This window comes from Anthonomus grandis, chromosome 13, assembly GCF_022605725.1.
Source record: "Anthonomus grandis grandis chromosome 13, icAntGran1.3, whole genome shotgun sequence".
NCBI classification, from domain to species: domain Eukaryota; kingdom Metazoa; phylum Arthropoda; class Insecta; order Coleoptera; family Curculionidae; genus Anthonomus; species Anthonomus grandis.
Window position 1 is genome coordinate 17671577 of NC_065558.1, and position 23754 is coordinate 17695330.

The 23754-nt window shown below is 33.4% G+C and overlaps 2 protein-coding genes and 1 long non-coding RNA gene across 3 annotated transcripts; 1 reads left to right on the forward strand and 2 right to left on the reverse strand.

The window, feature by feature from the left end:
• Window positions 1–4808: 4808 nt before the first annotated feature.
• Window positions 4809–11856, reverse strand: LOC126743700 (gustatory and odorant receptor 24). Its single transcript, XM_050450913.1, has 7 exons — window positions 11596–11856; window positions 11313–11538; window positions 10935–11260; window positions 5438–5830; window positions 5315–5386; window positions 5177–5266; window positions 4809–5098 (listed from the first exon to the last, which is right to left on the reverse strand). Exons 1-7 carry the CDS (start codon window positions 11737–11739, stop codon window positions 4967–4969), a joined length of 1383 nt encoding a protein of 460 aa, XP_050306870.1. The 5' UTR covers window positions 11740–11856; the 3' UTR covers window positions 4809–4966.
• Window positions 11857–12172: 316 nt separating this feature from the next.
• On the reverse strand, window positions 12173–20032 carry LOC126744073 (uncharacterized). The gene is made up of 3 exons (XM_050451422.1): window positions 19593–20032; window positions 19222–19542; window positions 12173–13092 (listed from the first exon to the last, which is right to left on the reverse strand). Exons 1-3 carry the CDS (start codon window positions 19912–19914, stop codon window positions 12257–12259), a joined length of 1479 nt encoding a protein of 492 aa, XP_050307379.1. The 5' UTR covers window positions 19915–20032; the 3' UTR covers window positions 12173–12256.
• Window positions 16112–16916, forward strand: LOC126744074 (uncharacterized). Its single transcript, XR_007663052.1, has 2 exons — window positions 16112–16507; window positions 16566–16916. It is a non-coding gene; the product is annotated as an uncharacterized LOC126744074 (long non-coding RNA).
• Window positions 20033–23754: the final 3722 nt, after the last annotated feature.

Sequence of the window (23754 nt, forward strand, 5' to 3'; positions counted from 1 at the left end):
TCCATACAGTTCCACAATCTGTGTCCTCATTTGAAGAAAACTTTGCAACCATTTGCAAACACTCACTGGAAAACCGAAGAAGATCATTTTAGCACCAACAGCATCTCATGATTTATGAGGTCAAAAGCCTTACTGAAATCTAACAGTACCAGGCAAGAAACACAAGAGGAGTCCATATTGGTTGATATCTCGCAAGCTACTTTTGTGAGGGCTTTGAGTATGTGGCTTTTCCATAATTTTTTCGAAAACCAGACTGTTCTGAGGGTATAATTTCATGCATATTTACAAATTCAAGCAACATATTATACTATTAATTCAAACATTTTGGAAAATATGGGTAAAAGAGAAATTGGTCTTAGCTCTGAAAGATTTTTAATTCTATTTTGCTTTGGCAGGGGCTTGATAATAGAAGTTTTCCTTTTCTTTATGTAGACAAAAATTCCCCTTTACGTAGAGATAAATTAAACACCTTTGTCAGAAATGGAGCAATAAGTTGAACTTATGAACTATGAAAAGAACAAGATTATAACTTGGTCAATATCCATACTTTTTGATTTTATTATTTAGTACGTATTTTACAGTTTTTATTATCCTTTATATTAAATCTTTTAACTTATGCTAAATTTTTTTGTATCCCTTTTATGTGAAGTTCAAATGAAATATATGATATATACATAATGATATATATTTTTTCACTACGAATAGCAAAAGACAGATAGTTCTTGATGTCTAGGTAGAAGTCTTTATGTTTAGTTTGACCAGTTTTTTTAAACTTATTAAAAGCAGCTTTCTTTAATTTAATGGTTTGCTTTATTGTATCGGTAATATAAGGATTGTACTTTTTCTTAATTACTGAATATTTAAGAAGAGCATACTTATTAAAGATTTCATTAAGATTATTACTGAAAAGAGCCACTTTCACATTTACAAATGGTTGCTGTAAAATAGATTCATAATCTATATGCTGTACATCTAGCTCAAACTGCTTCTTACCGAAGTTTTTTAAATCTCTATAGATTAGAGCCTTATTACTTATTTTAGAAACATTAATATCAATTACTAAGTACAGGGGTCTAGGATCCGCCAAATTGAGCATATCTAAAGTACCTGATTTAATGACATTTACTTACTTATCAACACATATTATATCAATTAAAGTTGAACTAATCCTTCTGGGATCAGAGACAACTTGTTTTAAGTTAAAAATCTCAAGCAATGATGCCATATAATCACTTTCAACAGATTTTACAAAAAAGTTTATATGCAAATCGCCCATTAAGATTATGTAGTCATATGAAGTAGACATATTAGAGAAGAAGGTTTCTATATTATTCAAAAAAGTTTAGCTGCAATCATTTCTCCAAGTTCCTCTTGTTGGAAACTTTTAATGCCATATTCCACATGACTTTCCACATAGCCTTAGTTCAAGGCAGTATTGTTCAAAACACAACAGTACTGCCTTGTGCTAAATGCTATTCTAGAAAATATTGGAAGTTATATCAGTAAGTATGGAACGGGCTTTCTACACTTATAACTTTCTACGGAAAACTTCAGCTATTCCTCCAGACATTTGTAAATCATGAACCATACAATGTGCCAGAGCATACTCAGCTGGAGCAGCAAAAAGGTTTTGCTACATTAGAATGATAAGCCATGCATTTATCGAATATCAAATCCGACTCTGGTGGATTTGCCGCAGCTCAGAGTCTTCATGATTTCCATAATAAGGAGCCAGTCAGTTAAAGTAAATAACTCATGTTTGAAGTTTCGGTGATGAACCAAGTCACCGTTGTTGTACCTCTGGTCTTTGACATTGACATCCTTTATCCGACCGCTGGCGTCTTGAATGGCAATGCGCACTTAATTATGAATGACTCATTCTTCTACACAGCTCACTGACGTAGTCCTCCCCGGCAACATCGTTCCTGGCCGGCAACCAAACTTCTCTATCTCTCTCTTGTGCTTATCCCAGTCTCTTTGGAGACTAATTTGGCCAAATACCTATTTATTCGTTTCATCATGCCATCTGACTGCGGATGTAATGCAGTATTCTTCATTTTATCGATTTCAAGCGTCTTATAGATGTTCTGATACAAGCTGGATTCAAAATTTTATCCTTAGCCTAAATGTAATTCCATAGATGTCATATAATGCGGAGCGATAGTAGTTCTTGGTTTAATAGAGGGTACGCCCCCTGAGCACATGTTGAACTCAAAGTTGTTGTTTACTAATTCTAATGTTTGAACTTTCTAAGTATTTAACTACTAACAAACAATTTACGAACTGTGTAAACAAAGTTACAACCTGTCCGACGTTCGATCTGACTATAACCCTCTGGTTACCAACACTAAAGACAAACTTAAAAAACTACAAAATAACACCCAACTGACCCAACACAATTAATTCAAACTGAAAAGCAATAGAGAACTAGTCGCAAAAGACCCAAAAAATTGCATAAAGAAAATAGGAAGCGACGATATCGTGGATGCAGTTTGGTAATTATTGAAGGAACTAGCAAATAAGTTTAAGTTGAAAATAGGGTAAGAAAAGATAAGCTAAAGAAACCAAAATTGATGATATCCTAAATATTGCACCTCATGGAGAAAAGACGGCAATATAAAACAAACCCAGAAGAACTTAAAAGGAGACAAAAATATATAAAAAAAAAAAATTCCTGTTGCCAAAGAAAATTCGAGGAAAGAAAAGTGTAAGGAAATGGAGGATCTGGAGAATAAACATAGCACAGGCAACATGTTTAAAAATATATAATGCTTATAGTTAAAGGTTTAAAAGCTATATAATACCTAGAGTTGGAAAGAATCCAACTGTGATCACGGAGACGGAGAACCAGAAATTTTCAAGAGTGAGGTTGTAAAGGTGCATCCAGACCATTGTGACATTTGTGAACGTTGCGGCAACGTTAGCGAACATAATTTGGTCATTGCGCGAGAAACGTTCAAACCACCAAACAACCTGAAAATTCGGTAATTTTATTTTGTCCTAATACCTCTCTTATTCTTTAAACTATTTTTCAACCTTGGCTTTAACCGTTTTTCTTAATATTTTAATATTAATTTCAAACAGTTTTTCATACCCTAAAACGAAAGAAATAAGGATAATATGTAATATAATATAATCACAATATACTATTCTTAGTATACTCCGCCCACAGCCACCAACCCGATCCCCACAGCAGCCAACCCTCCCCTTGCACCCACTATCTCTTCAGAGAGTTGGTGGGGACACCAATCCTCAGCACAGCTCAATAAAAACTATTTATGACAAGTTCAAGGTTACAAAAATCTATTAAACTATATAAAATAATTATAAACATGAAAGACAAAATTAGTGAATTTTTTAGACCACTCTATACAGTGCGAGTCTGTAACATGGAATAAATTCGATAATAAATAAATGAAGACGTGTTCGGAAAAACGCTCGGACACGTCAAATTGTGATTGTAAGTTGCGCATTTTTTACAATACAAAGTTTTTATACAGGGTGTGCCATGTAGGCGGGGCTAATACCAACTTTCTTATTTTAAATGAGACACATTTTATGTTATTATATTTCTGGATTCTGCAGAAAATTCCAAACATTTTGAAGCATCACATGCCATACCTTTATTCGGTTTTTTTTAAGATACAAGGCGTCAAAGAAAACGTATTTCGTAAACTTAAAGAGGGTTCTTTTAAATCTTTTTCTTTAATAAGCTTTCAAAATGTAAACGATTTATTATTTGGCCTAATGCCCTAAACGTAATACAAATTCATTTTGAACGTTTCTTATGTATTCTGGAGAAATGTATCGACACTCTTGCCTTATTCTAGTTTTCAACTCCTCAATATTTGCCGGCTTGGTCACATAAATTTTGGATTTTAACTATACCCATAGAAAAAAATCAGCGTCGTCAAATCGGGCGATCTTGGTGGCCATTCAAAATGCCCTATCCTGCCAATCCATCTGCCTCGAAAAATAGTATCCAGATACTTTCGAACAGGTCTGCAAAATGGGGAGGCGCACCATCTTGCTGAAACCAAATGTTTCTATTCAGCATATCAGCTTCTATTGGATCAGGAAATAGAACAGCTAGATTTGGAATTAGTTCTTCTTGTAAAAACTGTAAGTGCCTTGTTCCATTTAAATTTTCTTCGAAGAAAATTGGGCCTATAACTTGCTGACCTAGAATTCCTGCCCAAACATTTGCTTCTTCTGGGTGTTAAGTGTGGAAGGCCACACTTAACCGCCTCATCCAACAAAGATTTTCTTGTTCCCAATAACGGCAACTTTGACGATTCACCACAGATGTAGATACATCTTGTAATTACATCTGTGGACTTACTTCTCCGTTCAGCATTAATGTCGACTCATCGAAAAAAAAAGAATACACGCAAAGAAGATCGTTAGTGCGCACTTTTCCATCCACACTGAATGCAATGCAACGTTGCAAAACATTTCGCGCGGTTCTGGAGGCACCTTTATAAAACACGTAAAAACCAAAAAAGCCCCCGGATCTGATGACATCCGAACGGAACGGTAACTAATGACCAAAGCGGAAAACATTGAAATCTTGGACAAACTGTTTATTGCGGTGTCGACTGGAGACATAGGGGAAGATTGGCTGAAAACCGTATTAATAAAAAAAAAAAAACAAATCGATGTAGTAAATATAGACACACTCCCACAGCACATGGTTTAAAATACAAGGTAGGCTTTCTTTTTATTTATATCCTTAAGCTTTACCTTTAGAAACTGAAAAGTACTGTATAAGAAAAAATATTAATTATTTTTTAAAAACTACCCAAATAGTATATTAACATTAAATTTATTGTATGCCTATAGTTTTATATTACTTATTACATACGACAATAATGACTATTTAATTTTAATTGTCTTTCTCTCCTTAATACAAGTCTCCCGAAGGCTATCACCCTAGTTAAATTCCAACAAAAAAATAGTTACAAATTTAAAAAGACGCAGTAATATTTGCATAAATGGTGGAGTTTAAAGGGTGCTTGGGACTTTCCTCCTCATTTTCTGGAATGCTTATTTGAAATTGTAGAAGAACCACCAAATAAGTAACCATTGTAGCTAATAACTAAAAAATATATAGTTATTACGAAGTTATGAAAAATCAAAAATTAAATATTGAATAAGCAGGCCGTTGCATACTGACCGATTTAAATAAATTCCTATTTACATCAAAAAATCCACAAAGACACATATCGACGGGGTTCATTTCAGTTGCCCTTAAGAACATGTTTATCTAAAAAACACAAATAATTATTTTAAACTTTAATAAGAGTTTAAGTACTTCTTGTTGTGCGTCCTCGTTCATCCAAGACAACTCCACAAGCAAAATTTTCTTTTGAAAATACGTCCTAACCTAAAAATCATAAACTCATAACTCACCCAATTATAAAAACTAGAAACTTACACACGCCGAAGCATAATGCGCCTTATCACATATGAAAAATAACATAATTACTGCAGAAAACCCTGTGATGAACAACCCTATATCCTTAATTCCCATCCCTTCCTGTATCTGCGACAACAGCCCGTAAATCGTGAGAGTGATCACGAAAAATAGGTACAGACAAAGAAATGTGAGAGCGTAACCAAAGGAGTTTCCTACGTTTCGGATTATTCTGCTCAGCAGCATCCATAGAGAGCGATAATCCGATACTCTAGTCGAAGGGCCGATATTTTTTAGTGCGAACTGAAACTCCTCAGCTAAGGTTGTAGCTATGGTAGCTATTATTTCACAGTAGACGTACCATGCGCCACCCATCATATAGGTTATCACGTTTATGTAGCAGTAAGGGATTACCTAAAAAATGTGGCACATTTAATTTAATTAATGGGTTAGACTTAAGATTTTTTGCAACAAATGCAGATATTATGATGTGATTTTGATGTAGGAAACGACATTTTTGTATTAGTGTAACAAGTCTAATAAACTTTCTAATAAACAATCAGGGAATAATCTATCTAAATATTTCTGGATTAGACAATTAATGTGAATTGTTAAATTTCTTACCACTGTTGCCTATTTTAAGATTTAAATCTTCTTTTTATCAAACTTCATTCAACTTTCAATTTTTTAAGCACAAGCTTTTAGATTGTTGTATAAACACGAAACTTGTAGTAATTGGTTCTATCTACCACTACGATCAACCTGCATTAAATAATTTATAAGGCAGCAAAATCAAATATTAAATTCATTTATAACCAAGAATACTTCTACACATTTCATTTGTTCTAACATAACGAAAAGGAATGGAGATCACGGGTAAACAAAAGAGCATTTTTAATCTGTGTAAAAAAAACACTTTTCTGCACTAGTATGTTGAGCATGTGTAAAAGGTTTCTTGTCTTGAGCAATCGACGAAATCAAGAAACCTTGTAGAGGAGCTAAGTAGGGAGGGACGGCGTTTCTTCCCTGGTTAAGGGCTCGACAAAGTTTTATCGTACTTCAGATCATCAAATACACGTCGCAAGGAATACATTGGCATTTTACTATCAGAATGTTCGAGGCCTTCGCACCAAAATTTCAGAAGTGTAATTAGATGTTAAAGCAATTAATTTCAACTATGTAAGCTTTTACTTGGCTTAATTGACAGTATTTCAAGCAATGAAGTATTTGATACGCAAAAGTACTTGGTCTTTAGAAGGGATAGAAACTACGAAGCTCTTAATTGTGATAGAGGTGGCGGTGTTCTCCTGGCTAATTCTGACATCTCATCCGGAGTTTTAGAGGGCAGTTCTACAATTGCGTTTGAGGACCTGTGGGCACATTATTTATATCGCGAAAGAAAGTTGTTAATCGGTGTTGTCTACTTCCCACCCCAACCTTGTTTTGATGCCTACAAGACTTTCTATTAGATTATAGAAAGGATACGGCGAAATAATCAGAATTCCAAAATATTTTTTTTTTTGGGAACCTCATCTTATTAAACATCCAGTAGGAACTCGATGGTGAAAGTGTGGAACAAATAAATTTTAATTCTGCAGAGGATAAGCTTCTTTTGAATACCACTCTACACTTGGAAATGGTACAGGTTAACACATTAAAAAATCATATGAACAGGGGTTTTCAATTTGATCTTTACAAATAACCCTGACAACATTATGATGTCTCTTGCCGATAGTGTTGTGCAAGCTAGATTTGTATCATCCTGCTCTAGAAGTGGAATTTATAACAAGAAAAGTTCCTGTTTGTAAAAATAAGGCTTACACTATAATTCATCTATTTGAACGTGCTAATTACAAATAAATTAATAAATATCTTACATTTATTGATTTAAGTTTTACGTCAGTATACAGTGGATAGATTTTATGTGAATATAAATTCTTTGACATTACTAAGTTTGTACCAAATAAGAAGATCCAACATGAAAAATTTCCAGTATGGAATTCATAAACAAGAATTGTCTTAAAACAATGCTACATGAAAAATATAAAAAATCAGGTATAGAATGATTATTCTGCTTGCTTTTAGGCTAGAGACGAAGTACGTTATAGATTTAGGTTACCTATTGTTTGCCACAAACACAGAGCAAATATTACCAAGAAATATGAAGGATTTTTGGACTTACGTTAACAGTCTACGCAGTGGAAGGAATAAAAAGGAATATAAGCAGGAGGACTATTAAAGAGATAACTGATGCTTTTGCTGACCACTTTGAGTCCTGTTACACCGACTTCTCCAATAAAGATATTGCATGTCTTCCAGAGAATCTGATTTCAGTTCCTTCTCATCACTTATTTACAACAGAAGAAATATTGGATAAGTTGAACTTAATATAGTCCTGAGCCTTGGACCTGATCGCGTTTCGCCTTTGTTTATCAAGCATTGTTCTACTGGATTGGTTAGGCCTCTTCAGCTTATTTTTCAGAAGTCATCCGATACATCCTTATTTCCAACATGCTGTAAACTATTAACACTTTTTCCTATATTTAAAAGTGGATGCAAAACTGGTATTGAAAACTTAGGGTAGGGTTAGAGTAAATTAAGGGTAGTCTTCTTGCTTTCCATTTTTGTAAAATTCTTAAAATTATCTAGAACATACATTTCTCTTAAAGAATATGGATTTTACAAGGGTAGGTCAACAACATTAGTAAGATTGAGAAAGGCTATCAGATTGAAGTCGTTCACGAGCCATCGATAGTGTGTATCATGAGCAATTAATAAAAAGATATTCATTAACAAGGATCATACCTGAATTGGATAAAATTATATTTAAATAACCGTATGCAACAAGTTAAACTCAGTGGGTCAACTTCAAGAAAAATTCGACTGACCTAGTCCTGAAGAAGGCCTAATATGGGCCGACACGTTGGCAATAAAGGAAAAAAAAATTGGAAGAGCTTGGGTTTTGACTGACCTTTTATCCAAATTATCCCTTAAAAGTTAACACAATTAAACTGGGCCACTAAAACAAGACACAAAAAACCCATTGTTCAAATTTTGTTAAACAAAACGAAATAATGATAACAAAACACAAACGAAAAAAAATTGCTGAATTTGTGGCCAAAATCTGTAAAAAATTACATTAAGTTTATCACCTTGGTGCTCTTTGATTTTCGGAGTAGGAAAATTTAACTTAACCTCATTTTTTTTAAAGGAATCTGCTGTTAAATTCTTTACCATTATTTATGGAACACCCTGTATATCTATGGAGTACAATGGACGGATTTGCTTTCAATTACATTTAAATATAGACCGATCTTGAGATATAATGATAAATTTTATGAAACCATGATGAATGACACACATGATGTTTGACACATTCAACATTCCATTTTACCCGAAATACTTTTGGACGTGGCCTTCATGATGGGTTAACTTATTGTTTAGCCAAAGAAGAATTGATTTGATTGGTTTGAGCCTTTTATTTAAAGAATTAATTTTTGCTAAGTTTATTTTCAAGAGAGTTAATTTTTGTATAGTGCTTACATTTTTTACTTTTATCACCTCATATTTAATTTTTATCAGGATAATGCTTTTTTTAATTATATAGGGTGTCCCAATAAGAGCGCAGGTTTTAATTAGTAAATAAAAGTCATAATTTATTTTAAACTGAGTGTTATTTATATTTTAATGTAAAGCTAATACACTGCAATTAAACGTGAAAAATAATATCTGGCAAATGGCCGCCTCGACTTTCGTGACAGACTCTTATTCGTTTTGAGAAATTTTCAATTACATTTTCACATAATTGCGGCCCAATTTCGCTAATAATACGTCCAATTTCGTTTTTCAACTGTGAAATTGTTGTTGGGTTATTAGCGTATACGAGGGCTTTTAAAAAACCCCAAAGAAAAAAGTCACAAGGCGTTAAATCGCATGATCTTGCGGGCCAGTTCTGGTCTCCATTCCGTGAAATGACACGACCGGGAAACTTTATTTGCAACAATTGAATTTCTTCACGTGTAGTGTGACATGTCGCACCATCCTGTTGGTACCACATACCGCCAGTATCCATACCATCCAATTGAGGCCATAAAAACTCAGTGAGCATATTACGATAGCGTTCGCTGTTCACGGTAACTGCATTTTCAGCCTCGTCCTCTAAGAAGTACGGTCCAATTACTCCACCTGTCCAAAGTCCGCACAAAACAGTGACCCTTAATGCATGCATTTTCTTCTCATGAATGACTCTAGGATTTTCTTCGCCCTAAATTCGGCAATTTTGTTTATTAACAAAGCCATTAAGGTGAAAGTGTGCCTCATCGGTAAACAAATTTTTTTTCGAAAAATCGACATCCATTTGTTGTTTTTGCAATACCCAAGAAGAAAATGTACGGCGCGTCGCATGGTCCACTGGCTTTAATTCTTGGGTCAATTGAATCTTAGAGGTATGTAAATGAAGATCTTTTGTTAGAATTCGGTGGGTAGTGCTCTTCGAAATGTGCAACTGCTGTGCACGATGACGGGTAGATGTTCCCGGATTTTCGCCAACACTTTCACGCACTGCGGCAATCTTTTCAACAAAACGGCTAGTACGGTGACGCACTGGTGTTTTTACATCCACGACAGAACCATTTTGTTCAAATTTATCAATTAGTCTTTGGATGGTCGTGTGATTTGGTGCATCGTGTCGACCAAAAATGCCCCGCAATTTACGAACTGTTTCCGCAAAACATTCTCCATATTTGTAGTGTGTTTTAACAATAATAATTCGTTGTTCGACCGTATATCGTTCCATGGCTACTAATCGCAAACTGTTTACATTATTTTTTTCAGTTTTTTTTTGACATACTGCGATAAAAAAAGAATGCTGCGCAATTCAAAACGTGCGTGCCTATTGGGACACCCTTTAGAATACACAACATAAAAAAAATTTGGAGATTACGGGTTGTATCCTGATGTATGAAAATCCTGCCTCAATAAAATATTTTAGAAATGCCTGAACTTACGCATAATATTTTGCAACATTTTATTGCTAGTAATACAGTTACTCTCATCAAAGTCGGACGCTTACTAATGTCGTACTGAAAACTGAAAAATAACGGACTGCACAAAAAAGAAGCATGCGTATGCGGTGCCATATTTCGCCTTAAAGCATAATGATCGATTCCCCAACCTGTATATTAGTAATTAAAGGTAATTAAGTATATTTCAATAAATTATTCATGTAATTTCGCGAAATGCAAACAACTTTTATCCTGCCGCTAATAATTCTAGAAACGTCAATAAAAAACTTGTTATTTTTTGCATCAGTTTTTAAAAAATATTCGCATGACCAAGCAATTTTAAATTTAAGCCCTTCTCATAGGCAACCTTCAAAATTTTTAACTAAGTAAATTTGTGCATGTCATTCCAAACATAGGGCATTTTCATATGGCTTCGGCTAGCTTATAGATGAAATGATGAGAGCTTATACATAAAACACTTTAAAAGAATGTATAAAAAAGTTTTAAAATCATACCTGATAAATAATAAAAGTAGACATAGTAAGATGTGTAGTAATCATAGTTCCACATCCAAGAACTAATAGCATTATAGTGATAATTAAAGGTTTTGCGCCCAAATTCAAATTCAATCTTTTCTTCGATATCCTAGAATAGATTTTTTCGAAGGCAATCATTTGTGTTAGCACATTGGCCTGCTTTCTAGCCTCGTACAAGGTAATCGGATTTATCACTATCGGGATCAGATAAACGGTAAAAAGATAATCAATTACCGCCTCCTCGAAACGCCCTTCAACACTTTTCGGTGTTAAGTTTTTTTGCCATTTCAGATAACCCGTGTAACCTCAAAAAATAAAATTATTTGCACCGAATAATTTGGAAGTTTGGTTTTTTACCCAGAACAGCAAACAACAGTGCCAAAGAATAACCAATCCATTGAGAAGTGGTGCTAAAAGTCGTCCCATCACTGGTTATTGGGAAGATTCCCAAGGTTCGTAATGTGAGAAACATCGGCTTTAAAGCTTCATAGATCTTACTTCTGATCTGACCATTTTCATCGAAGGCTTCCATAATTTCTGGACGATTGCCGTTCGTAAACTTCGGTGGAGGCGCAGGAGCCACCTACAAGAAAGCAATTACAAGATCCTTAAAATTCCTATAAAGGCTTCTTTTTTTTACTTTCATAATAGGGTTGTCACCTCTGATTTTATAGAGGGGCATCGCCCCATCTAAGTACACATTCTTTTGATTTTTATGAAAGCTGCCATCAAGCACACTTATCGTAGATGGGGGCATCGGAGTCTCAGGATGAATAGTATACATTTTTGTGGATTTTCTGGAAAAGCAACCACTTAAAAACAAAACTTTTTTTCTGTTTGGACCAAAATTTGACAATTATCATTTTCTTATCGAAATCATATCAAAATACATACCTGTAAGACAACCAAGAGCCAATATCAGTATCACAAAAATATATCACAACAATTATGGAGCATACACGAGCCCAACAAAGCAACTAAATATTTGGATCAAACACGTAAAAATAAGCAGTCAAATAAATAATTTCTTTAGCTAAAGAGGTCAAGTTCCAACAAAAAAAAATGCATTAATTATTAAAGAAGTCATTAGCTCAAGGTGTTACCATTCTTGAAGTATGTATGATATATGAGGGTTTAAAAAAAGGCTTGTTTTACGTGTCCTTTCGCTTGAAATGCACCTTATTTATTCAATCATCGATTAAGTAAAAATGCACATAAATATAATATAATTATATTAATATTGTATAATAAGTTTTATTAGTCTAATTTTATTACATATATCTAAAAGCTATCGAACACGTTCAAGTACCGCCTTCCAAATCAAGTTCTACTTTAATGACGTTTTTACTGAGCAAACATAAAACTGCATTTAAATGACTAACAACTAAATCACTTTCAGTTCGTTTTAACTCAACATTTTCATATAATGTTTGAATTAACTCTAATTTAGCTTTAATATCATATCCTTCCATTAATTCTACTTGGTCTTCAGCATTAGAATCTTCAATTACAATACCATCAATTATTTCATCTTCATCAATAAAAATATCAGCATCCCTGTCATCATTCTCAACTTTAATAACTCCATTAGGTTCATTAATATCAACAAATGCTTCAAATAAACTATTTATTCTATAGTCATGTACGGCATGAATATGCTTGCAGATGAAATAAAACACCTGATTATCAATGCAACTGCATTTATAAGAATGTATGCAAATGTCACATTCTTCGCACTTTTGAACGCAACACCTTTCATCTGGACATTCAACATCTAAAGATTGAATAAAATATATTTCTTCAGGGTTTTCTGGTACTAGCCAATAATTCTGTTCAGAATCAAATTTACAATTTTCCACAGCTCTGCTTTCCTCGTGTGCATTTTTAATTTGTTCCAATTTTGTCTTGGCATCCCCTCGAAAAGCTGCCACAATATCATCAAATAGTTTGTCATTTTCAGTTTGTCTTTTTTTACGATTTTTATTAGGCGTTTTTTTGACCTGAATCGAAAGGTCTCTTATAATATTATGAATATCTTTTTTCTTTAGTAAGTGAAGTCGGTTGAAGTTCGACGCTGTTGCAGATGCTCGTATTTCTATGAGAATTTGACTTATGGTTATACCTTCACGTAGCTTCCCTAAAATAAAGAAAAGGATGCTTTTTATTATGTTTCAAGAGAGAAATTACTTGAAAGACATGTTGTGACTCACGACAGATTAATTAATATCATACACTGGCCCGCAAAATTAACTGGACAGCGAAAATTTGGGTCAAACTCGATTGCATCGATTTTGATAATTTTTTGCCGAATTTCAGTCCGTTTTACTGCCATAATTTTTTCATAGCGCAGCTACAAAAATTTACAACAGATGTGTTATTGCAAAGGTTAATAAAAAGTCTCTCTTGAATTTTACTCTAAACTTTTAAACACCCTGTGGAAAAAATGTACAACCAAATAATGATTCTTTTTGCTGCATTATCAAGCTCCATTTTTTCTTAACAACCTGCTTTTAGATTCATTCCGATATCTGTATTCTTAGAGAAAAAACACTGGCTTAAAGGAAACAATGAAATAAAGGTTTATTAGCAACAAATTAAAAAAAAGGATAAGCGTGGTATTAAGATGCATATATTTTCATATTTTTTTCCAAAATCGGGTATTTTTCCCGCGAGCTTGAATAACAATTCTCATTCTTTTGGGCATAGATTAAATTAAAGAAACGCATCTTGGGTTATTTGTTACCACTCGTTTGTTAGTGCTTTTCTTACGCAACAAAAGTTTGAAACTCGCCGTAGCTCTGCCTAAATCTTTTTTCCAGTATATTCCCCAAGTGCTCGATAGGGTTGAGGTCTGGACTTCTTGGAGGCCAGTCCAATCCATGAACGTCAACGTCGATATAGATATTGCCTTGTCAAGATAAAATATTCTCCTATCAATGGCTTATAAGACAATACATGTTCTTCTAAGCACTCCCTAACGTATCTATAGGCGTTAATCCCCCGTTGCAGAATATGAAATACTACCCACACTATCATCCTTCCGCCACCAAATTGCACTCTAGGAGACATACAATATTGAGAGTATCTTTATGCGGGCCTTCTCCGTACTCTTTGACGTCCGTCCAGTGAATAAGTCATAAAATGAGGCTCGTCTGTAAAAAAACATTTCGCCATTCGGCATGAGTTCGAACAAACTCCAGGCGCAGCCTTCGATGACCTGCATCTAATAGAGGACCTGTAGCAGGTATACGAGATGTTAAATTCTGATCCGCTAACCTTCTTCGTACGGTACCAAGTGAAACCAACGTTCTGTGAACATCTGCCAGTATTCTTACCAAAGCTGGAGAAGAGGCTGTTCGCTCTCAAAGAACTTAAGGACAAATATATCGATCCTCAACTGCGTTTGTGGCCCTTCGTCTTTCCTGCCCAGGTCTACTTGAATAAGAAACAATTTATCTGTACCTTTGTATTGCATCGGATATCGTCTGAGTGGATGGCTAAGCCTTTCCGCAATATACCTAATCGGCCGAAACAGCTCTGAATACTTTCAAAAATAACTTAAAAAACGCTTCAAAAAACTCAAATGTACAGCAAAATTAAATCTGTAAGTCGTTAGCAACAATCTTTTTGACATGCCACAGTGCCATGGAAACTTCTACATATTTCTTTTGTCATGTCAGCCAAGTTTTCAATATTATTAAAAACAAATTCTTGCTACTAAAGCAATATTGCAGGATTTCCCTAAAGCCAGTACTTTTTGTGAGTGAACCAAAAAACAAGTTGTTTAGAAAAGATGTGGCTTGAAAATGCAGGAAAAAGAGTCGTTATTCGGTTGTGAATTTTTTCCACAGGGTGTTTAAAAGTCTACAGTAAAATTCAACTTTTATTAACCTCTGAATAACAATAAATCAGTTGGAATTTTTTGTAGCTTCGATATGAAAAAACTATGACAATAAAACGGTCTAAAATTATTAAAATCGATGCAATATTGAAAAAGTTATTAAGGATTGCGTTTGAACCGAATTATCATTGTCTGGTTAATTTTGCGGGTCAGTGTATATAACGGGAAAATTTATTTAAGAAATATTACACTATCTTTATGCCATTTTTCATTTTGACGCTTTCCTTTGAAAAACAAAACCTGACTTTGTATTTGAACTTTTTATTTACATAATTACCTAGAAAACGAAGCTTGAATTAATAAAAAGAGTAAAAGAATGTAAGCATTTTTTGTCAGATACAAACATATAAATAAAAAGTTTTTAAAAGAAAATGTTGGAATTAAAGTTGAAAAAGTTAAAGGTCGAATCACTCCGAGGGCTAAACTTTCCAATTTCTCTGGTTACTTTAATTGGGAAAATCAGAATAAACGCATTATTTACCACTTTTAAAGGGCCGAAGACTACCGTACCTCACCCTCTTAAATTTTTGCAGATAATGAAGAGCCACCTGCTGCTAATTTGTGGAGACTTTAACTACTTCACAGTAAATTAGCTTGCAAGTAAGGCACACTTTGAATCTTTGAATTTACCAAAACACTGTAAAATATTGAAGTCCCCTTTGGTAATAAAAGTAAAAGCTTTTTGGAAGTTAAAGAATATTGGTCAGTAGACCACGATAGACACTGTAGACACAGATACACAGATACACCCCTGTTTTTGGTAAGTAATAGGCAAGGGACAGATATTTATAAATCCTTAAAAATCTCCATTTTGCAAATAATGAGGAGGCAGATAATAATAACCGTCTGCACAAGGTCCAGTATGTACTAGAAGAAATCAAGCGGAGATTTAAATCACAATTCTATCCATTCCAAAACTTCGATTTGGATTCGACTGGTGATCGATGATAGTATGATATTGTTTAAGGGTCGGCTTAATTTTAAGCAATACATAAAGACGAAACGTCATCGTTTCGGTATAAAGTTGTATGTTCTATGTGATCGCGAAAGTGGTATTGTGTTGCAAAGACACCTACGCTGAACAAGAATAACTGGCCTGGGCGCCACGGGAAATGTTGTGGCGATGCTTATGAAGTCGTATTTAAACAACGGACACTCGCTCTACACCGACAACTTTTATAGTAGTCCGATACTGTCCAACTACTTATTTGAAAGAATGACTAACTCCTGTGGAACTTTAGTTTTTCGTCAAAATTGACGAAAAACTAAAAAAGGAAGATGTTGCCTTCAGAAGTTCTGATATTTGTTTAGTTATGAAGTGGAAAGATAGAAGGGATGTAACCATGATCATCACTATGCACGAAAACAAAATGATAACTTTGGACAGGATCGACCGTGCCACAAACGAGAATGTCAAGAAACCAATGTGTGTTGTGGATTATAATAGTAAAATGGGTGCCGTGGACCGTTCGGATATGCTCATTAGCAGCATTGACAGCTTGCGTAAGTCTATCAAATGGTACAAGAAATTGTTTATTCACACCCTGGACATATGTGTACTCAATTCCCATGGAATGTTCTCTACAAAACATCCTATTAAATATCCACTTGCGAAGTTTCAACTGAACCTTATACGTCAACTTCTGGAAAGGTATATGTTCTTTGGTTTCTATTGTACGTAATTTACTGGTGAATTATATTTATTTCAGATACGGACAAGTGAATAAACCCATACCCATGTCTGCTGAAACAAATTCAAGATTGTCTGAAAGGCACTTTCTAACCTTAGTACCTGCCACTGACAAGTCCAAAAGTGCTTCAAGAAGGTGCATTGTCTGTTCCCAGACAAAGCTAGGCCAAAAGAAGCGAAGGGTGTCTAGATATATGTGTAAAGACTGCGATGTGGGATTATGCGTGGTTTCATTTTCCAAGAATTTCACACTAAAGCCAAATTTTGAATATTTCAAATAAATTAGTTGTTTACTTTTGATACTGTTTTAGTTTAAGTTGTTTTTAGTTTTAAGTTGGTTTTTGGGCAGACAATAAACATTATTTATTTATTTAATTTTATTTTATTAAAAACTTATGCATTTACGTCAAACATTAATTTTTTTAATAAAAATACTAGGTGGCAGATATATATGAGATCCGTCCATCCGGCATGCAAAAAAATGCCGTCCACGCGGCAAAACAAGTGAAATTGGTGCCGTCCTGAAAGGGTTAATTTGCATTCTAAGGATTTTAACCTGGATTATTTGAGAAAAATTTGTTACAATTAAAAATAGACTGAAACTTAGGTTTGCGGAAATAGATAAGTCATAGTTTTATGATGTAACCCAATGCTGTATAAAATTAAATTTGATTAAGTATTTAGTTAAATATTACTTAAAAATTGTTATTGCTTATTGGCTAATTTATAGTAAGTTTAAATTATTATTGTAATATCAGGATACTATTTTTCGATTCTATCTGTTTGTATCCGAAAGACTTAATAAATAAATAAACAAATAAATTTCTAAATGGCAATTTGGATTTAGGCAGGGGCTTGCACAGAGGACGCTTTGGCCGAGGTGCTAAATTTTGTGATTGGTACTTGTAATGAGGGCTACAAGTCTTCCTCGACTTGTTGAAAGCATTTTAACCCAGTGGCACATTACATTCTTCTTAATAAACTAGAGAAAAAAATCCCAATTAAGTCAAATCTCACTAATCACAAGCAAGTTGTGAAAATGGAAAATATTAACAGCAAGCTGCAAAAGGTTGAGTTTGCTTATCCACAGGTTCACAGGGAAATGTACTAGTCCTATCCTCTTTCCTAATTATTATAACCCATGAACAAATGTTACCACAAAAGGCAAAATCATTTGCTTTACAGATGGTACTGTACTATTAGCCAGAGCTCGAACATATAATTGATGTGAGAAGGAACAATCAAGGGTTAAAATCTGGCTTAATACTAATCTGTTAACACAAAACACAGAAAATACTTTGTCACCTTTGGTATGATTTCTAGGACCTTGTCTGATAAACAATGTCTTGTTTTTCATAAGTATGACTCCAAAAGTGGCTTTTCCTGTTCATGTAGACAAATAATCAAAAGAAAAGATATTTAGGATATGTTACGATTAATGGCACATGGCAAAGTTATCAATTTCTTAAACATAAAAGTTAGAGGTTTACTGTATAAGTTCTATGAATTAAGACCTGTAGTTTTATATTCTTTATTGAGGTGTTTTATAAGGCCCTTGTTGAATCAATTTTGACTTATGGTATAACAGCTTGCGGTGCTGCTTGTACATTTTTTTTATTGCCGCTCTTTATTACACAAAAGTATGCTGTTAATACAATGCATTTTAAAAATAATGTATCCATCATCCATCAGTAGCAATATTATTTAAAGAGGCTAAATTGTTAAATATATGATAATTGAAATATAATAAGCTTTAAATTTAGACATATCAAATTTGGTATCATGTTTGCCATCACTCTATATTGGGACAAAGTCTAATGAGAATGGAATGCTTAAAACTCCCAAAACTTTTTTTCTGCAACCCAAAGGCATATTTCATTTATTTCGCCTAAAATTTTTCACAGACTGTACCCTGTACCTGTATGAAACAAAATATGCAATAAGTTTAAATAAAATTAAAGGCAAACTTGACTTGTGGCTAAGTAGTAATTTTGAGCATATCTGCCATCAAATAATAACTTGTTTTACTAGTGTAACAGTTATAGCACATAAATTAAACTATAATCTGGGATTCCTATTGTAATTTTTTTGCCTTTATCTAATGTTGTAAGGTCTTGCACATTATAGATCTTTATTCTTTATATTTTTAGATTTTTCTATCCTAACATTCATTATATTATTTTTTTAATAAAATTATTATATAGTTTATAGTTCCTTGTAGTATGCTACAAAATGATAAAAATGTCTTCAAGATATACACACACAACCATTTTAGTCTATCATGCCGCAGAGTTTGGAATAGTGCTATAAAATACAGCATTTTGAAAAATGCAATAATATTTGACATTGAAAATGTCACTAAATATCAGTAGAAGGAGAATCTCTATAAAAAATTATCAACAAAATCAAATCAAAATATTTTGTTTATTAGCCATAACAGTATCATCATCCCATTTTATTTTATTATCCCAAATGTTCCCAAATGAAAGAATTTTATAGAAACAAATATAAAGAACAGCACCAAAAAAAAAATAAAACTTTTCATGAATGAAACAAATTTAGCAATTAACCACACATAGATAATAATCAGATAATACTGCACAAACTCATTATGTGTGGGATAATACCTATAATAACATTTGCTTTCACAAAATAGATTTAAAATGAAACCTTACCGGCAATAAACAGTTTCTCCTCAGTTGTAAGATTCATTCTTCCAATATCACAGTTGTGTCCTAAATGAGTAGCATAATGTATAACATGCACATTATCACCTTGCTCTGTTACAATAAGTATGCCTGGACATGCCCGGTTAATTTTATTGCTTCCCATTGCCTTCCCTTTCCTTATAAGCCTGCCCTTAGCCTTACATGAAAAAGACCTATGACAGTGGTAATATGTCCGTAATTTTCCATTACTTAGTCTTTTTCCTGCTGTCTGCTTTACATACATTACATTTAGATCACGCTCCCTTGCAATTTTCCAGCTATTAAACTCTAAAAATCTGTTTTAGACAGAGTTATGACCAATAAAGCCTAGTACTTACTTTTAATAGAGTCGAACTCCAATTGTTCACACTCAATAACAAGCTTATGATCTTTTACCAAGTGGTTTATTAAAGACTTGTAATTTTTTGTGTTTTCTGTGCACAGGGGGCAAATTAGGTGACTCTTCCTTTGACTTTGCCCATGACTTTTTTTAATATGGTCTTGCCATATTGTTTTAGTGCGGAATACCCCAGGACAGTGGGGACAAGGGTACTTTAAACCCTCCAATTCTTTAGGGTCTTTTTGATGGCTTAAACGAAAATGTCTACCCAGGGAATTAAATGTGAAGAATTCGATTTTGCAGTCTGGACATGTAAACATTATGATAAAAGCTAATTCTAAATAGGAAGAAATAAAGTAAACGAAATCTTATTACTTTAGCAAACGGAGAGATTCGATCCAACAAAAATAAAAATAAAAAAGGTAAACAAATAATAGACATAAATATGTCATGTGTCAAACTAATTCAGTGCTGCCAACTGTTGACGTATGTCAATGGAATTGATCTAAGGCCCGGTTGTACAATGGGCGTTCAACAACAGTTCATAAAGATCTCCGGTTCAGCGGAATTAATCCGTTGTACAATGTTGGTTCAAACGATAACTTGCGGTTCATCTTGAACGTCCAATTTGGAGCGTTCAAAGGGAAATTTTTGAGATGAAATTAATATTTAGTATATCATTTTGATATTTTTTATTTAGGGCCAAATTATAAACCGGCTGATAGAGTGTCTGGAAAAGTGATCCTGCTGGTAACATTAAAAATTGAATTATGAACTTCTTGTTTGTCTTACCAGCGGGATAATTCTTGCTTACCAGTAGAATAAGTTAACAACTTGCACTACCGCCACCAGTTTTAAATATTTCCTGTTTGTTCTTGGCTACTTTTTTTATTGGATCTTTTTTTACACCCTCATACTTTGTTCGAAGATTATTAAGGGTTTGAACCACCCCTTACACATAGGGTTTTTTACATTTAACTCTGCTGTCAATTTTTCCCAGGCCTGATCTTTTTCTTTCCAAGATATTGCATCAGTTTTTTTTTTTATTCAATTGTACCCGCATATTGACTTACTAAATTACAGAGCAAAATAACTTCTGTTTCAGAAAAGTTTACCGACCTCTTTTTTTCATCAGGTTATTGAGACATCCTCTAAAAAATAATGTAAAAAATTGAATACTCATATAATCACAAGTGTACAAGGATAGACTGGATCATTTGGGATGATAAAGAATTAAAGGCTAGATTTAATTTCTGAACAAATTTCATCGGTTACGGACAAGTATGATGATTTGTATTAGTTCAATTAAACTATTTATAGACTTTAAAAATACTTTTAGATCTTAGATAGAATATCGTCAGCATTTTTGCATTCAATCTGAATAACAATTTATTCTAAATTCTTCGTCTTTAATTTCATGATTGTTATGATCCGTTTTCTTACATTCTATGCTTTCCTTTTATGTCTTTACTAAATTAATAAGAACATTTTCTTCTCTCACAGAGAAATTGCTTGCCTCAATTTTTTTCTCCATGGCAGATAAGCAGACCCAAACGGTTTGGCAAGCAGCAAGGCGGCACAAAACACTTTTAAACAAACAACACTTCAGAATTTACGGTATTGTTTGTGTTCAAAAAATACTTATAATCGGCAACAGACAAAAAACAAAGTAAATAAATTAATTAATTTTAATGAATAGGTTAGGTTCTTCTTTTCTTGTTCTTCTTTTTTTATGTGGCCATTGCATAATTTAAATAGATCCTAGTTTAACTAAACTTGTAACTGAACTACGTTCAACGAAGAACTATAGTTTAGTAGAACTTAAGTTGAACCAGTGCTTATACAACCGGGCCTAATTGCTTTTTTTATGCGTTCTGCAACTAGGAAATTTCCTCAGCTTCTTGTGATGAGTCGGGAATTCCAGTCGCGAATATACTCTGGCTTTCAAATCAGATTCTGGTTTGATCCTACGGTGCATTAACGACAAATTCATTTTAAATTCGGATAGTTTTTTCTTCTTTTATTTTTCTAACACATCGATTAGCATTGTCACTTGCGCGTTTTTTGCAATAACCATTTTCTCTACAGAGTAACTTAAGAAGAAACTATGGCGTTAACATAAGTTTTTTTTAAATAGAACAATCTGTATATCTTGACATTTTCCAATTCTACAATACAGGGTGTTTCGGGAGGAAAGGGAACTGTCTGAAAAACTTTTCGATTAGGAATTCTTCGATTTGGAAAACAACGTGGGTATTCATCAACAGCATATAATGCGCTACCATTACAGAAACTATCCACGAATATTATGTCAGCATACTCCCTCTGGGTGAATGTGTGAGGTATTACGTAATGAAAACTTTGCTCTTTTCAAATTGAAACGCTCAGAATCAATCAAACTGACAACTATGCTTGTCTAAACTACCAGTCAATTAAAATAGATATTAACAAACAATGATGTAATTCCTGCAACGTGACTTAGAAATACAGAGAAAGTAATTATTCCAAAAATTTCCAAAAAAAAATTAGAGCTGATTATTTCATAAACGGTTAAGAATTGGATTAAAACATACGGGTTAATTTATTTTATTTTGACATTCTGAACATGTTCCCAAAATATTTCCCTTTCCTCCCGAAACACCCTGTATTGTAGGATTGGAAAATATCATGATATACAGATTGTTCCATTAAAAAAAAACTGATGTTGACGCCATAGTCTTATTTTGACCTTCTGAATATGTTTCAAAATATTTCTTTTTCCTCTCGAAACACCCTGTATATTCTGAATATTTTTTGTATAGCATACCATAAGCCCAAAGTCAGCGGTTTGTCAAATTTAGCGTAACATACGAATAAAACATACGACATAATTAAAAATTTATACATTATTCACTGTAAATGATGTTGAATTTATAAGTCTTTTCCAATTGCACATTTTCAACTACTTCGGATCTATTAGTATAATTTCTTGTCGAATTCTTTGCTTTTAGTTATCAACATTATTTGATCTATTCACATAAACGTTGGACTTCAAATAGCCCCATAAGAAAAAATCTAATGGGATTATATCCAGTGACCTTGGTGGCTACTCAATCGATCTTCTTCGTCCAATCCATCCTTCATCAATCCATGTTAGAAAAAGTTGCACCAAGAAATTGTCGAATGGCGAGGTGGTGCCCTGTCTTTTTCTTTAGATAAATTTCTTACATGGCCATGTTCCCTACATTTTGATTTAATTTTGCCGCCAGTGGATCAAGTAATTGCAGTACGATCAGCATGAGTTATATTAAATAGATTACAGACTTCTTGTCTTATGTTTTAATTTCATGTGTTTTGATGATATTTCAATTTTTTATTTAAAAAAAACGCGCCAGTGGCAATACTTGCTTTTTTGTCTCTCTCATTCTCTATTTTTTTAGAAATCTTCTTTTATTATTTTTTTAAAATTTTACGTAAGGCCTGGTTATAGTGCAAAAACCTTCCCGTTTACACTCCAATATCTTTACGATCGACATAAACACTATAAAGGATATCTCTAAAAGGAATATGTCCTAGGATTTTGTAAAGACCTTTTAGAGACACTTTATAGTGTTTATGTCGGTTGTAAAGATATCTGAGCGTAAACACTGTTAACAGGAACGTTTTTGCACTATAACCAGGCCTTAAGTAAAATTTAAAAAAATAAAAAAAAGAAGAATTCTATTCTGTCTCGTAGCGACTTTTTTTACGTGAAAATGATAGATAAATTTAGTTTTTTGTAAAAAAAAATATTTAAGCAACCATAAGAAAATTATCACGCTTAAGAGTATAAATTTGAATTTTGCCATATCAAAAAACCCCAGATGTCAATTTTCGTTCAAATATCTCCATAACTACCAAAATTATTAAGAAAAACACAAATAAAAATAAAACTTTAACACCCTGTATCTTAGAAATTAAGCATTTGCGGACATAAGTTTATAGAAACTTTTTTTTATTATTTTTAAGCAACTCCCTCTTAATTTTTTCGCAATATTAATGAAACACCCTGTATATGGATGAAATGGACAAAATAAAATAAAAACTAAATCTTGTAAAAGGCCCATAATTTATTCTTTATTTATTCCTTTCCTTACGCTTCTGATTTGATAATTTCCTTTTTTACCGGCAGTGTCACCTAT